The sequence below is a fragment of the Mixophyes fleayi genome, chromosome 4 (genome assembly GCF_038048845.1).
Source record: "Mixophyes fleayi isolate aMixFle1 chromosome 4, aMixFle1.hap1, whole genome shotgun sequence".
NCBI classification, from domain to species: Eukaryota; Metazoa; Chordata; class Amphibia; order Anura; family Limnodynastidae; genus Mixophyes; species Mixophyes fleayi.
The window spans coordinates 208949410-208964203 of NC_134405.1; the positions used below are offsets into that span (position 1 = coordinate 208949410).

Below are 14794 nucleotides of genomic sequence, written 5' to 3' on the forward strand. Positions count from 1 at the left end.
TTCTAGCGGTATAAGGAATAATGATACACGTTAATAAAATTATTTACTAGAAAAATAATAGACTTGTACAGGATTTCTTATTGTGAAATAAGTTATCCAGAAAATTCATATAATTATAAAGAATAAAAAAGGAAATCACTAGATGGCTCTTCCTACAGTTACCGTGAGGAGCAGTGCTAAAAAATGTAATGAGAATGGAAAGCTATGGGTAGTACTTAATGGCTGGAATCATTTTTAAACAAAATGTTGTATATTTTAGGCATTGGGCTCCAAATTACAGAAAAAAAAAAACCTTATCAGCGAAAAACAAGTTCCCAAGCATTCCACATAATATATATATCTCTTAAATCTTAGTGACCATTAAGGCTTGTGTCAATATTGCCCATCCAAGCCTTGTCTGAGGTGTACTCTGTTCAGACCAATGTACAAATGGATGTTAGAGAAAGTGGATAACAAAAAATGGCAGCAGCCTGCAGTATTCTGTTCAATCCACGTTCTGTAATATGTACTTAACCGACTCAGGGATCACTGGACAGCATACAGAGCTCAGTTAGCCCTTTATTCGCCTTGTATAACTTACCATGGACAAGGCTAAAACTAGCAGCCTAAATTTGACAGAGCCTAAAATTGTTTAAAAAAACAAAACAAAAAAAACCTGTTTAGAGAAAGCAGATGTTAATGACACAGTCCTTTCCGCAAAGAATATTGTAAACAGAAATAACTGGAAACCACACTGAGTTCTTACGGCATGGAGAGGAGGTGTGATGTTAAGTGAAGCTTAAACATATAATAACTCTGGAATGATTTTCAAAGTATAATTTAGCACAAAAAGTCAAATGCTATATTGCTACATTGATCAAGTGAAAGATTTTTTCTTTATCCCAGATGCGGTTCACAGCTTACGTAGGACATGTGTATAACGGAAATAAGCAGGGTTGTATAATAAATACAAGTATTAGCCAGTAAACAGGTCAGAAGATCTGACTTGGCTGCATTCCCAGTTACACACTTTGTATTGTGTTTGCTTTGCTGGCTCTGCTGCTTTAAGATAACATACATACAATAGTGTGATTAAGAGACATTCAGTGTTATTCTGCCCCGCCTACCACCAAAGTGGCAATTGAAAAAGAACCCAGCATGTTGTATTTAAGAGCTTTGCTAAGCCAAGATGTGTACAAGATCCCTGTAGGTTTGCTCTCAGTTTGCTTCCTGTTATACAAGGTAAATTATCAAAAGAGCCTAATGGAGCAGCATATTTAATGCACGCAGCGTCATTGTCACTCTACCAGCTGAAGTACATACAGAATTCCGAGATTGTCAATGGTTACAAAAGTTCTAAAAGAAGAAAACGGATGTATCGACTTTAAGTTTGTGCCACTCGTGTAAAAAGTCTGTTTGCAGGTCCCAGTGTCCACATCCCACCACTGTAAAAAACAGATAGAAGACATTATAAGTTAATGCTTTCCAAGTGCATTGCTGGTACAATACTGCCTACCAGTGTATTTTACTATTATTATTATAATTCTGGGCCTCCATACAAAGATATGTACTATAATATTACTGATTTGAACGTGAGCCACCAACATTTGCCTTCTCTTTAGTATAGGTGGGAGTAGTTCATGTTATACAAATTGCCACTTGGTAATTCTGTGGACCAAAGCATCTTGACCATCCTTAAATACAATAAATACTCTACAATGTTATTTTGTTCTTCTCTTCCCAACTATTCATTATATGGTTAGTACACAGAAACACTTATTTTATCATGTTCATGCATATTGTTGCTTTACTATACTACATGGTAAGCCTGTATTTTCAGCTGGCACCATTCTGAAGGCTTGCACCCTTAGCACTATATCCTGCAGTCAAAATATCAGTGGTGGAACTTACATTGGTGCAGCATGTGCGATGCACCGGGGCCCATGCATTAACGGGGCCCGCTGCCCGGGGAACTAGCGAGCTGTGGGCCCCGGTTCCCTCCTCCCAGTTTCCCCGCATCAGGGCCCACAGCTCGCTAGTTCCGCTTCTGCATAATATATTAGAATTTACAGGTGCCAGTATCAAGACTTTGGTCAGAGCACAATGAAAACTCCTATACTTTTTGTCTGTGGATTGTAATTAGTGCAGTAATTTACATAGCACACATAAAAATTGTCTGATTCATTCTAGCCCATACTGTCAGGCGTCTTTAACTTCTTCCCAAATACCAGCCTTCTTATAGCAAAAACTGTGAGCAGTAGGGCTTAATTTGTGCTGAAACACGCTGGTCTGGCACATCTTTTGACCCCATAGTCTTCAATGTTCAGGCTTATGAGCGATCACTGCCTGACCGACACATCACTGTTTGAAACCCCCTCCTCAGCTGGTTGTCAGCATGGGAACTAGAACCATTGTGGTCTTGACAGGGTTAAAGTTTTCCCGAACTACAGGACATCCTGGCTTGGGAATCCTATGGTTTTTCTAGATTGTGGTGGTGAGAGGGGAGGGCTGTTACAATTAGTTTGTAGGCATGCGAGCATTTGGCGGGGGGGAAAGGGGATCTGGTTGTCTGGAAACCCCCTTCACAAACGACAAACCGGCAACAGCATGCAGAGCATAGAGGAGCCTGCACAGAGAAAAGAAGCAGGAAAAAAGCAGACCGACAGACAGAAGACGACAACAGAGCAGGGAGCAGACAGAGCAAGAAGATTGCAGGACAAGGAGAAGACAGAGCAAGAAGTAGCGCGATGCAGAGAAAATAGAAGCTGAGGTACTCTAATGTAAGCATATTGCTGAGGTTGGGGGGGGGGCTGTAAAATTCATGGGGGGGGGGGGGCGGCTGTAATAATCATGGGGGGGGGGGGCGGCTGTAATAATCATGGGTGGGGGGATCTGTACCAATGATGATATGAGGAGAGGGGGCTGTAAAAAATGGGTGGTGAGAGCTGCTATAAAAGAAGGGGGGGAAGAGAGGGGGCATAAAAAAAATGGGGGGGTGAAGAGGGAGCTGTAAAAAACAGGACGAGAAGCCTGTAAAAATGATGGTAGGGGAGAGGATAGAATAGGCGGTGAAAGAGCTGTAAAAAAACGGGGGGAAGGAAGGGCTGTAAAAAAATGGGGGTGGAGATAGGGATCTGTAAAGAACAGGGCGGAAGAGGGGTGATTCTTTGGAGTAAATATATACTACATTAATATAAGTAATTAATTATAAAAAATAAATAAGGACTATGTTCAAAAAGATGATGTGTTTATTAGTAATAATAATCTCTATTAAGTGTGGTGGAAATTTGTAAGCCATTAATTTGATTGTGGGGCTGGTGAGGGGAACTAGGCCTTTGTTTTGATTAGCAATGCTATTAATGCTGGGGCTGGTGAGGGGTGAATTTGGTTGGTTTATTAAATGTGAAAGTTATTAATTTAATGTCACGGTTGGTGAGGAGGGATATGTCTGTTAAAAGTGAATGCTATTACTTTAATGTTGGGGATGATGAGGGCTAAAATAAGTCTGTTAAATAAATGGAAATGCTAATCATTTAATGTTGGGACTGGTTGGGTGAGAAATCCCTCAGTTTATTTATTGTGAATGCTTTTAATTTAATGGGGCTGGTTTGGGGTAAGAAGGCTTATTTATTAAATGTAAACACTAATGTTGGGCTGGTTAGGGGAAAGTTGACCTAATTATTAAATGCAGGTGCTATTTAATGTTGGGGCTATATGGGGGAAAATAAGCATGGTCATTAAATGTGAATGCTATAAAATAAATTCTGGGGCTGATTGGGTACAAGAAGGCCTGTTTATTGAACAAAAAATGCTAATGAATTAATGTTGGACTGTTGGGGTTAGGGTGGCCTTGTGTTTAACCATTGATCAACTTTCCAGGAGGTGCATAGTAACTATCTCTTTCCCAAACAGGGCCCCAACACTCCAGGATCTGGCCAAGCAGAAACTGCGTTTAAGACATCGGTGGCAGCACCAGGTAGGAATGTCTCCTTTGGCCATACGTTCCCGCGTGTGTGGGGGAAAGCCAGTGCTCTGTCTTGCCCAGGGCACTAAAATGTTTAGTTATGACACTGAAAGCATGTATTAACATGCTAAACATGGGCCTGATATACAGCACTGCGGACATTTATCCAACAGCGTTGCAGCTGCTGTATATTCTAACATTGTGGAAATGGAGTTACTGACCGCTCTGCTGCTGAACAGTGGTGAGTCCCAAAGAGTTATCAGGGTGTATGTATGTGTATGTATATATATTTTAATACAATCTGAACATGGTAGATTATTGCCTCCAGCGTTGCTTACTTTGACATATGCTCCAGAGGACAATATTAGTTTGCTGTCGGGAGAGAAGTGAATATCTGTCACCCAGTCACCATCTTTATTCACAGACATCTCGCGACACTGTCTGAGCAATTCTCCACTCTGCACACTCCAAATCTGCCAAAGGGAAAGATACCATGTTATAATTATTTCTTAGATTTCTGCAAATTCAGATACTCAAAAATACAAACAGCCAACTTCCTTGCCCCGTTTCATATGGACCCCGTGCAGTTGCTGAAATTAGCCCATCGCCAGGGCTGTCCAACTGGTGACCCAGAATTTTAAGGAGAAGAAAAAATAGAGCATACCGAGTGTTATAAACGCTGAAGACGACAAATGTCAGGTCCAAAGTGCTAAGGCTTGTCCTGTGTGTCCTGTGAGTATGATCTGATTTAATTTTATAAGTGTTTAATGTTAATAATGAACATTAAAGGACAAAAACATATTTCTGACATATCTTGAATCAAATGTCATGGAGTTTAGGACATCTTCTCATGCTCTGGCTTATTGCTCTCTCAGTAGTCCATTGTGTTTCCACAAAAATCACTACCTCAATTAACCAGTTGTGGTCTTGGGGGCCGATTCAATTCTGCCACGTTAGTGTAGAAATAACGCGGCGCTAACTGTATTATCATTAATAGGTAATTTTAACCCAGATTTTTGCATTAAAATTACCGTACTAATGCTAATAATGCGCATTATTACCGTAGTAATAGTGCGCAGGCCGCGTTATTCCAACTGAATCGGCCCCTTGGAATCAAGGTGCTTGGTCACATTATTTTCAGTCTATCTACTTATGCTGTTAGGATTATAATTTTCGGGTATGGCATGACTGTAAATACTGTAATGGTTTTCATTACGGCCCTATGTTTCCTCTGTTAAGCAACAGTGAATATTAACATATACTTGTGGTTTTTGCGATGGTTCCCTGTGATTTTTTTCCATTCATTTGCCATAATGGACCGAGATATTTCTAAAATTTCTATTCCAAACTAAAGGTCGCATCAAGGGTTAAATTCTACCTCTAAGCTGGTTACATCCCTCTGCTTTCCCTTCTCTGTCTCAATCCTGAACAATGTAAAGATGTACTGTAGGAACACACCTACTTGGTTATCTTAGCAAGGACTGTCTGTTTTGCTACTTCCACAAGGATTACTTCCTTTTATCCAGATCACAAGTCTTCAACTCTTTTAGGCTAGGTACACATTGATCTTTTTCGTCCAATAATCGTGCCAATCACCCGACATACAACCATTCAGTCGTGTGTAGAATCACACAATGGTCGAAATTCATCCCAAAGTGCCAACCCTCAGCTTATTAGGTTGGTCGTACTGTTTAATAATCTCGTTCCAATCACAGTCCGATCATGTAATGTGTATGAACTCACGATTGATTCCACGACCAACTGCCGATAGTTCCTCAAACTGCGACTCCTTTCGGGGGCGTGTGCATATAAATTTATGATGTCTGTAGCTGTCCCGCACGGTGCACTGTCCACACGTTAGTCAATTGTCAATTAGCAATAAAATAAAAGCAATAGAAGCTGTCTATTGCATGTATGTGTATAGCATATGTCTGCTTGCCTAATTATACACCTTTCCCTGCACAGGCTACAAGAAAAGCACATGTTTTCTATAGATGTGTACTGGATCTGTCTGCTTGCATAATTATACACCTGTGTACATCTAGTGATGAACAAAAGCTGATAGTAATGTAATTAGTAAATGTGTTTTGGAAATCTTTTAACACAATAATATGGCTGTGAAAGTCATTGCCCAGATGGTCCGTCTTTCGTAAATGGTTTAAAACGTGTCTATTGTGTACACATGAATCTCCTGAGCGATCAGACCTTCAACCGTAGGTACAATCATTGTAGATAACATGTCAGTCGGAAAATTCTTCAGTGGGTATTTAGTCTTCTACCTAGTAACTACTCCACCCACATGGTCATTCAGATAGAGTTAATCTGCTATTGATGTACAGGTACTTCTGCTACTTCAGTAGGAAAGGAACTATTGTAATAAAGCAAAACAATGATATCACAGAACCTAATAGTGACAAGTCATCTTTAAACCAAAAACCATGATATATTTTAGTAAATATACATTATTTCTGCCACACTCATCTTAAGATCCTCAGACTGCATCTTGCAGTCAGACACTATTTTCTATGTCCAAGTCTAAACAAAGAAGTCTAAACCTTGCACTTTCTATACTTACAAAGACTTTCAGCTTTTGTCTCACTAGCAACTGTCAAAACTCCTATTTGGTTCCAACATATGACTTATAAAACATACCATGATTTCCCCATTGTCATCACCGGTTGCTAAACAGCTGCTGTCAGATGAAAAGTTGCAGCACCGTACACAGCTCTGGTGACCTTTCAGTTCATGCAGGAGAGTAGATCCAATAAAACTCCAAATCTAAGGCAGAAAGAAAAAAAATTACATTTCTATACATTTGTTTTGCTGGAGTTGTTCCCACTACTGAAATGGACACTGTTATTTTGTGAGCTGAACCAATATTCATGAGGATGTTGTCTATCAATTTGCTAGGAATTCACGACATCACTTAGGCAGGAGGTATGGGTGTACTTTACTAGCATTTGTTAGTTTGCTCTAATAATAATTTTTCATGTATGATATTGTTTCTCATTAAGACTATTGCTATGCTAAAGTTATAAGCACAAGTGTTATATTGTTACTTCAAATAATATTAAGCTCTCAAGAGCAGAGCCCTCTCTACGGTTTCTAAATCTTAAGTCTCTGAATAATATACAGTGTTATGCAATATGTCTGCCGCTTTATAAATAAATTATACTAACAACAATAATAGACAACTCTTATGTCTTATATATTTCAGCTCAGCCAGGGAAGTGTGGTTTTGGTTCTGGCAGTATTGCTCCCCCTAGTGGACACTCTACAAATGTACGTTGCAGCACTTGGAGAAAGTGGCAGATCTGTGTGTGTCTGAAAATAATCTTGATATCTATTCCTCTTTACCCAATTAGTGGTTCTAGTAATACAAACCAGTACTTAATAAACCTGAATGAACTCTGTTATCCTTTCTCTCTAGCATACATTTATTGGTTTACTTAGTTAATAATTCCCACTCTTTACAAATGGACAAGCACATTAACAGAGTTTATCCTAAAAGATGTTGATTGAACAAGGTATTTATTTGCCAGGCATACTGATGCCACAAGTATATTACCAGGACAAAGTTGAAACAAATGAATATTCGCCCCAAATTCTTCTTCCAGTTGAGAGGGGTGGGTGACCACCCCTCTCAACTGGAAGTACGTAAGTGCGCTGCTGATTTCAGCGACAACACTTACTCCGACATATTGAGTGCAAAGCTGGGGACCCCGACATGCTGTGAATTTCAATTGTTGAAAAAAATGACTTTGAATCACTGCGGCTGCGTAACAAGCCGACCGGAAGGAAGCTGCGCCTGTATATTATAGAAGTCTTCTTAACTACATTCTACAGGCGCAGCCTCCTTCCGTAGAACCCTTAAGAGGCACAATAATACTGCCGGCGTTAAAAATAACGTGATTCTGCGTGGCCAGCTTCTTACACAGCTGCAGTGATTCAAAGTCATTTTTTTCAACAATCGAAATTCACAGCATGTCGGGGTCCCCAGCTTCGCACTCAATATGTCGGGGTGAGTGTTGTCGTGGTAGTCATGTTCAGGAGGTTGAGAGGGTAGAGGCAAGGAGCAGAAAAAATCAAACCATCAACAAATTATTGCCCAAACTTGACAAAATGCTGTAGCTATTCAAAACTCCAGCTGACATTTGCCAGTAAATATATGTTCCTTATATTCTAGTTGGTACACAAAATAAGACAACTGTAGCATAAGCTTGCAGCCTTATGTCTTTAATGATTCTGCTAAAGCTCTATCAAGCTTAGCAACTGCATTCTATCAGAGTGAGAAACAACATAATCATATACTTGCTTGACGCTACTCTTCAAAAGTACTCTATATTTACCATGGTGCTTTGCTATGTAATTTGGCACTATCTACTGTGACTTAGCATTCTGTTCTGTACCCTGGTACGCTGTACTGTACCAAAGTCCTGTGTACTGTAACTCATCTCTGTATTGTAATTCTATTTTGTACACTGCCACTCAATACTGTTTCTTGGTACTCTGCTTTACTCTGGTCCTAAGTTCTGTACCTTGTTCTTTAACTTGTATTTTAGTACAGTACACTTTCTACTGTGTCCTTGTCTTCGGTACAGTTCCCTGGCGCTCTGTACTGAATCCAGGAACATTTGACATTACCTCATTACTCTGTACTGTTTCCTTGCACTCTATACACTAAACTGGCACACTGTACTATACTCTGGAGCTTTGAACTGTACCTTGGCACTCTTATCAGCTGAGGTAGAAGCAAATTTTGACAAGTCAGGTGACACATCACAAGAAAGGACAGCCCCGGCGTGGCACTTAAACTCTTCTACCTTGTTCTCGTTAAGAAAATCCCATACCTGAAACATTTGAAAAAATGGTAAGGTCTGTGTATCCCTGAATACAATAAAGACATTTATTTTATTAACAGTTCTTTATATAGAGCATACATATTATATAGTGCTTTAAAGAGAATATTTAAATCATCAATGCATGCCAAAGTGGAGCTTACAGTCTATATTCCCCACCGCACACACACTAGGGTTAATTCTATCAGAAGCCATTTAACTTATCAGTATGTCTGGAGTGTGGGAGGAAACGGGAGCACCCGGAGGAATCCCACACAAATACTGGGACAACTACAAACTTCACACAGACAGGGCCCCGGTCAGAATCGAATCCATGAAAAATATTTTATAAATCAAATGAAACATTGTTTTAATCTTTTAACATCACCTAATATTTCTTTTAGCGAGTGGTAATCTTGATAGGCCACCCTTGCAATTATCAGATGGCTGTGTAGCAGAGATTCTCTTGTCACTAGTCAGGTAAAAATGACCTTTTCCGTTTGGTTTTTGGGTAGTTCAAATAACTCATAAATGCAAAGGAATTATATGGAAATGTTTTAGAGAAAACACAATCTCTACTTTTTTCTAGTTACTGCACTGTATTCATAATGGTTATCCCATATGGGTACTTATCACACCATTCACATAGGGAACCAGAGCAATGTGCTTTACCAGTGTACAACACAATGCTTTGTGTGTGGTGGCGTTAGTACCCATGTGGCATAGTCCATAAGCACAGGTATGGCGGCAATGTACAAGCAATAAAAATAAGAACACCCACAGAATAAGTAAAACAATGCTCTCTGTTGCTGTTTGGCAATTAAAGGTGACAGCAGTTTAATTTATTTTACTATCAGTTTATCCTGTCCTTTGAAGTTCCAGTTTTTCTTGTTAAAAGTGCAAAGAGTGTATTTGTTTCACCTTTTAACTCAGGCATAATAAAACACACAGTTTATACAATAACATAATGCACACTGAATGAGAGAAAACAAGTCAGATCCCAGGTAGAACATAAGAGCTATTCAATGTAATTCTAAAAAAGATAAAACATGCTTTCCTTACCCTCACTGTCCCATCGAATGACCAGGACAAGAGTTTTGAGTTCTGCAAAATTCTAAAACACTTCACAGCTTCTTTGTGCCCTTGTAGTGAACAGCTCTCTCCAGACATCCATTCCCAGACCTGCATGGTAAAATATCCCATTACAGCATGAGATGTACAGTACACTTATATTAAAATGTAGTACTCTACTTTACTGGACAATCCTATGTAGAAAAAAAACCTAGAAAAATTAGGGTGTAAAAGGAAGAAATTGGTTTTCTCATGATAACAGTCATATACAATGTTTTCATTTGAAATACATACTATTTGAATGCATATTTCACTTTAAGTATAATATATACCCCAAAAAATCTTATTATATTGTTACAACTAGACACATTATAAGACGAATGTCTGAATAGATAAAGTGGCCACGTGTCTATAATGGAAGAATTGTACACTTTATTTAATACTATGAACAATTTAGACAGCCTGTACCACAGCTATATTGTTATACCAACGATTTCTCTTCCTTTCTGCGGTACACTCTCCTCTTCCACTTCCAGTAAAAATAAACCTCACATCTTCTCAAACCAAACCAGTTTGTTTGATACTTGGTTATTTCTGTCTTTCGCTTATATATAGTGCCTATAGAGGGTTTTTTTCTCTTTATTTGTTTGTGTAGGCAGGGGCGGATTGGGAACTTAAAGTGGCCCTGGAAAAAATTATTGAAGTGGCCTCATGTCGGCGGGACCAAAATAACTGTAGGTGGGGCCAACACATAAGTAGGCGGGATTTAGAACTACAGGAATTTGGTTGTAGTAACATTTAGGAAAACCTAGATGTGATGACTTTACACACAGTGGGTCATCTCTAAAGCCATGCAGGGCAAATGTATAGTATACTATAGGCAGCCCCCTCTTAGTATAGTATAGGTAGCCCCCCTTAGTATAGTATAGTATAGGTAGCCCCCCTTAGTATAGTATAGGTAGCCCCCCTTAGTATAGTATAGGTAGACCCCCTTAGTATAGTATAGGTAGACCCCCTTAGTATAGTATAGTATAGGTAACCCACCTTAGTATAGTATAGGCAGCCACCCCTTAGTATAGCATAGTATAGGTAGTCCCCCTTAGTATAGTATAGGACCCCCCTTTAGTATAATATACTAAGCCCCCCTCACTTACCTTCAGCTGCTCTAAGCAGCGTCTCTTCTCACATCAGGCAGACAGGAAGTGAAGTCAGACTTCCTGTCTGCCGAACAGCACCGTGATTGCCTAGCAATTGGCTGCCTGTTGCTGCCCACTGAACACCAATATTTTAGACTGCTTTCCTGTACGTGCCTCCCCCCGCGCATCCAAACGCGCCCCCCGGGAAAATCTGAGGTGGCCTCCAGGTGGCCTCGTTAGGCCATCGGCCTACCGGGAAACTTCCCTGTAAGGTCTATGGCCAATCCGCCCCTGTGTGTAGGGAGATAATAATAGGAAGGCATGTTTAAATTCTAGGTAATAAAACATACTGTTTTTTTCACTGTACATAGAGGGGTGTATTCTCCTCTCTCAAATTGTCTATAGAAAGAAAACAACATTATGCATTACATATGTAATCACATGTAGTAAGCACAAGGCTATTTGTAGACACTAAGGGAAATATGACATTCATGAATGAATTTTTGTACGTTAAATCTCTTTCTCTGAATCCATCTGGGGGACACTGCTACCATGGGGTTGTATGTGGGGAGCCTGGGAGTTGGCACTTAATAAGTTAATGCTTTCTGACTGAACTCCTCCCCTCTGCAACACCTCCTAGCCTCAGTTTAATACAAAAGCCCCAAGGAAGGGAAGTCAAGCAACCCAGATGGATTTAGAGAAAGAGATTTAACGTAAGTACAAAAATCTTCTTTTCTCATTCAACCCATCTGGGGAACACTGCTACCATGGAGACTTTCTAAAGCAGCCCCTTGAATGGAAGGAATGCTCTGATAATCCGGCACGCAACACTGCGGCCAAAAAACAGCAGTCGTAGGGACAACAGTAACAAGGTTACCCATGTGAATAGCAGCCAAAAGACTATATGACTCCTCGGCTGAGGCGATGCACCAAAGCACCCATGAGTACAGCCCAGTCTACACCCATGGAGTGGGTGGAATGGACACCAAGCCAATATAAACAGAGTCCATCAGAACCTGCCATGCTTGTCGGACAGAATACAGAAACTCTGTGATTGTCTGCTGAGCCCGCCAGCCTTTCCCAATCTCAGCATAATCCCAATCTTCCTAAATCTGGACGCCCACTACACATAAGATGGAGGACACCATCCAATTGGTAAGAGAGAACGCTGATATAAGGTCCCAAGAGGCAACTACCTGCTGAAAGACCGGCACAGAATCTCCAGATTGAAATGAACCATATAAAGACTCACAGGCTGAATAAGTGAACTGTGTGCCACAGCCCTGACATGACATGACGGATAGGATAATTAGGTATACAGTAAAGTTGCCCCCAACCTGATACCTTATCCCAAGGTCCTAATCGAGAAACTCCACTCCACGTGGAAACCACTCTTCAGCTGTACCTGAGGCGGTAAGGAAGTTGTTAGTTAAGAAGAACATAGCATCAGGCCTCCTCCTGGAGCCATGGCAGGGACTGTGGAGGTGTGTTCCGAACCCTTAGACAGAGGGGACACATATTTAGCCGATTCACAAACCTCTGTCTTTACAGAGGAAGTCCAAGAGGATGAGGAGATACTGGATTTGTCAGGAACTGATCCAGAGACTCACCTGCAATATTCTATGGAAAGTGAGGACCAGGAATGGGGAAGGGGGTAGATGTGTAACGGACTAACACCCTCACCTCACCACGGAGTCCCTGCACGTCCTGTGGCACTGTGGTAGCCAAAGGCTTCCTGGCCTACCCAAAGGGTGGTGACTATTCTGGATTTGAGTCTCTGTAACCGTCAGCCATAACAATCTTGATCAAGAAGGGTAGCTAAGGATAATCCCGGCTGTAAGGGGGGCCCCAAGGGAGAAGGACTGTGTTAAGCAAAAAGACTTCTCCACCACAGACACCGCATGATTAGAATACTGTATTCTCATCCAATGGGCCCAATTTGAAGTCAACAGAATTCTAAACAGGGCCTCCGGATATTCAGGGGAATCTGCATAGTGGAAGGAACGAGTCTCCCCTTCGGGACTTTCACTGCATGGACATGACAGCCACCTCAACCATTGGAACTATGGTCCTGAACAGAATCCAGGTCCTGGTGACAATGCCAAGGCACCCTGAGATGTATATTGGGTAAATCCACTGCCGGCACAGCCTTTGAAGATCTGCGTAGAGACGATCCCGTTCCCAGTGGGACCGTTGCGACAGAAGTCCACCCAATGGACTAAGCTGTAATTGAACGCCCTCACGCATTTCTGGTCCGGCCCACTCTGTTGATGTATGCCACGACCCTGGCATATCCAGACTAAAGAAGCACTGGAATTCTTGAAGAATGACCGAGCCCCCTGCTGGGGCAGTAAAGTGACCCTTTGGTCCAACCCATGTCTGTAGAACCCTCTCAAAGAATAGGTTCCTTAAGTTGGATACAGAGCCCCCCCTTTAGACGAAGAACACTGATCTCCAGCCCATAGGCCGGCATCAGTGTCACAATGTACCAAGTGCCCAGGGCCAAGGCTCTGTCTGTCTAGAGATGGTCCCGTAAGGGGCACTCATTTAAGAAGGACCTCCTCTTGATATGAGTTTGAAATCTTAGCATCTTGACTACCCAGTTGAGAGTGAAAACCGATCCTTTGCTTACCAGATCACCCGGAAGGAGTAGGATAAAACCTCCCTTCAGGGAGAATCATGAAGTAAGATACCATTCCCTAAGAAACCTCCTGTTTGTGAAGCATCTGAGGACAATACGGAGAAACTCAGTCTGTCCCCCAGAACACACTCCGGTCGAAGACCGTGGCCTTGGTATCCAAAACGATTTCCAGCAGAACATTCTCGGCGAGTGGGTGTATGTGCTGCAATGCTATTGAAAAAGATAGCTGCACAGCAGCCATAGTAAGCTCAACTCCTTGGGCACTTAATATACTAGGAGGGGTTGCAGAGGGGAGGAGCTCAGTTAGCAGGCATAAACAAATGTATTAACTTGTTAAGTGCCAACTCCCAGGCTCCCCACATAAAACCCCATGGTAGCAGTGTCACCCATATAGGATGAATGTGAAATAAAAGGACAGTGTTAATAAACGGAACACTCACCCTGATGGTGGAATCATCCGAGCTTGAGACTAGTCTCTTCCCATCAGATGTGAATCGACAGTGCTGGACAGTCCCACTGTGACCCTTCAAATCTTGCAGAAATTTGCCATTGACCAAATCAAAAACCTATTCCCAATAGAAACAGCAGTGAGGGCTAGTTTGCACAGATAAATATCAAAATAACCAACCAACTATGTGGCACAGTACATTGTTTTTCTCTTTTAATATGAATAGTAAATATAATATGACCATAAGTTAAAATTTTAGAACATATTTAAACATGCATAATTTAACAAAAGGGGCGATGGAATAATGGAGAGGTAAATGTAAAGAGTATAAACATTCTACAAGTAACTACTGTTCTATATGTATGACATTACTGTTTCTCTAATCAGGAAAGGTTTTCCTTCCTCCTGACAAGAGAAATTTAGATTATTAGACGGCTACTGGGTAGGTGAAGTTTATTTAAACTATACCAGTAAATCAATATAAAAATACTCAGTATAATAGTAACCAGAGGTTAATGAATTAAATCCAAATTAGAGAAACATCTTACAAAGAAAGTTTAATCTCAATATGAATGTGACATTCTTCTACCGTGTTTTCTTGTTTCCTAGAAATAGCTTTGCACCTATTTCTGTAACATTATCCTTTAAATACACATTCTATTATTCAAGCAGAAAGAACAAATTGGTTATTGAAAATGAAAGATTATGGCAGGAGAA

General features: G+C 40.8%; 1 protein-coding gene and 1 long non-coding RNA gene across 5 annotated transcripts in view; one reads left to right on the forward strand and one right to left on the reverse strand.

The window, feature by feature from the left end:
- LOC142152512 (uncharacterized) overlaps nt 1-7342 on the forward strand; it is a 45347-nt gene extending 38005 nt beyond the window's left edge. Inside the window, exon 3 of the long non-coding RNA XR_012691349.1 lies at nt 7161-7342. This is a non-coding gene — a long non-coding RNA (uncharacterized LOC142152512). The remainder of the gene's footprint in view (nt 1-7160) is intronic.
- APAF1 (apoptotic peptidase activating factor 1) overlaps nt 541-14794 on the reverse strand; it is a 69173-nt gene continuing 54919 nt past the window's right edge. For all 4 annotated transcript variants that reach the window (XM_075209230.1, XM_075209231.1, XM_075209229.1 and 1 more), the window contains exons 22-27: nt 14070-14195; nt 9844-9963; nt 8668-8793; nt 6596-6721; nt 4282-4416; nt 541-1424 (exon numbers count right to left, since the gene is read on the reverse strand). In XM_075209230.1, the coding sequence (XP_075065331.1) occupies nt 1278-1424; nt 4282-4416; nt 6596-6721; nt 8668-8793; nt 9844-9963; nt 14070-14195 (780 nt within the window). In that variant the 3' untranslated portion in view covers nt 541-1277. The remainder of the gene's footprint in view (nt 1425-4281; nt 4417-6595; nt 6722-8667; nt 8794-9843; nt 9964-14069; nt 14196-14794) is intronic.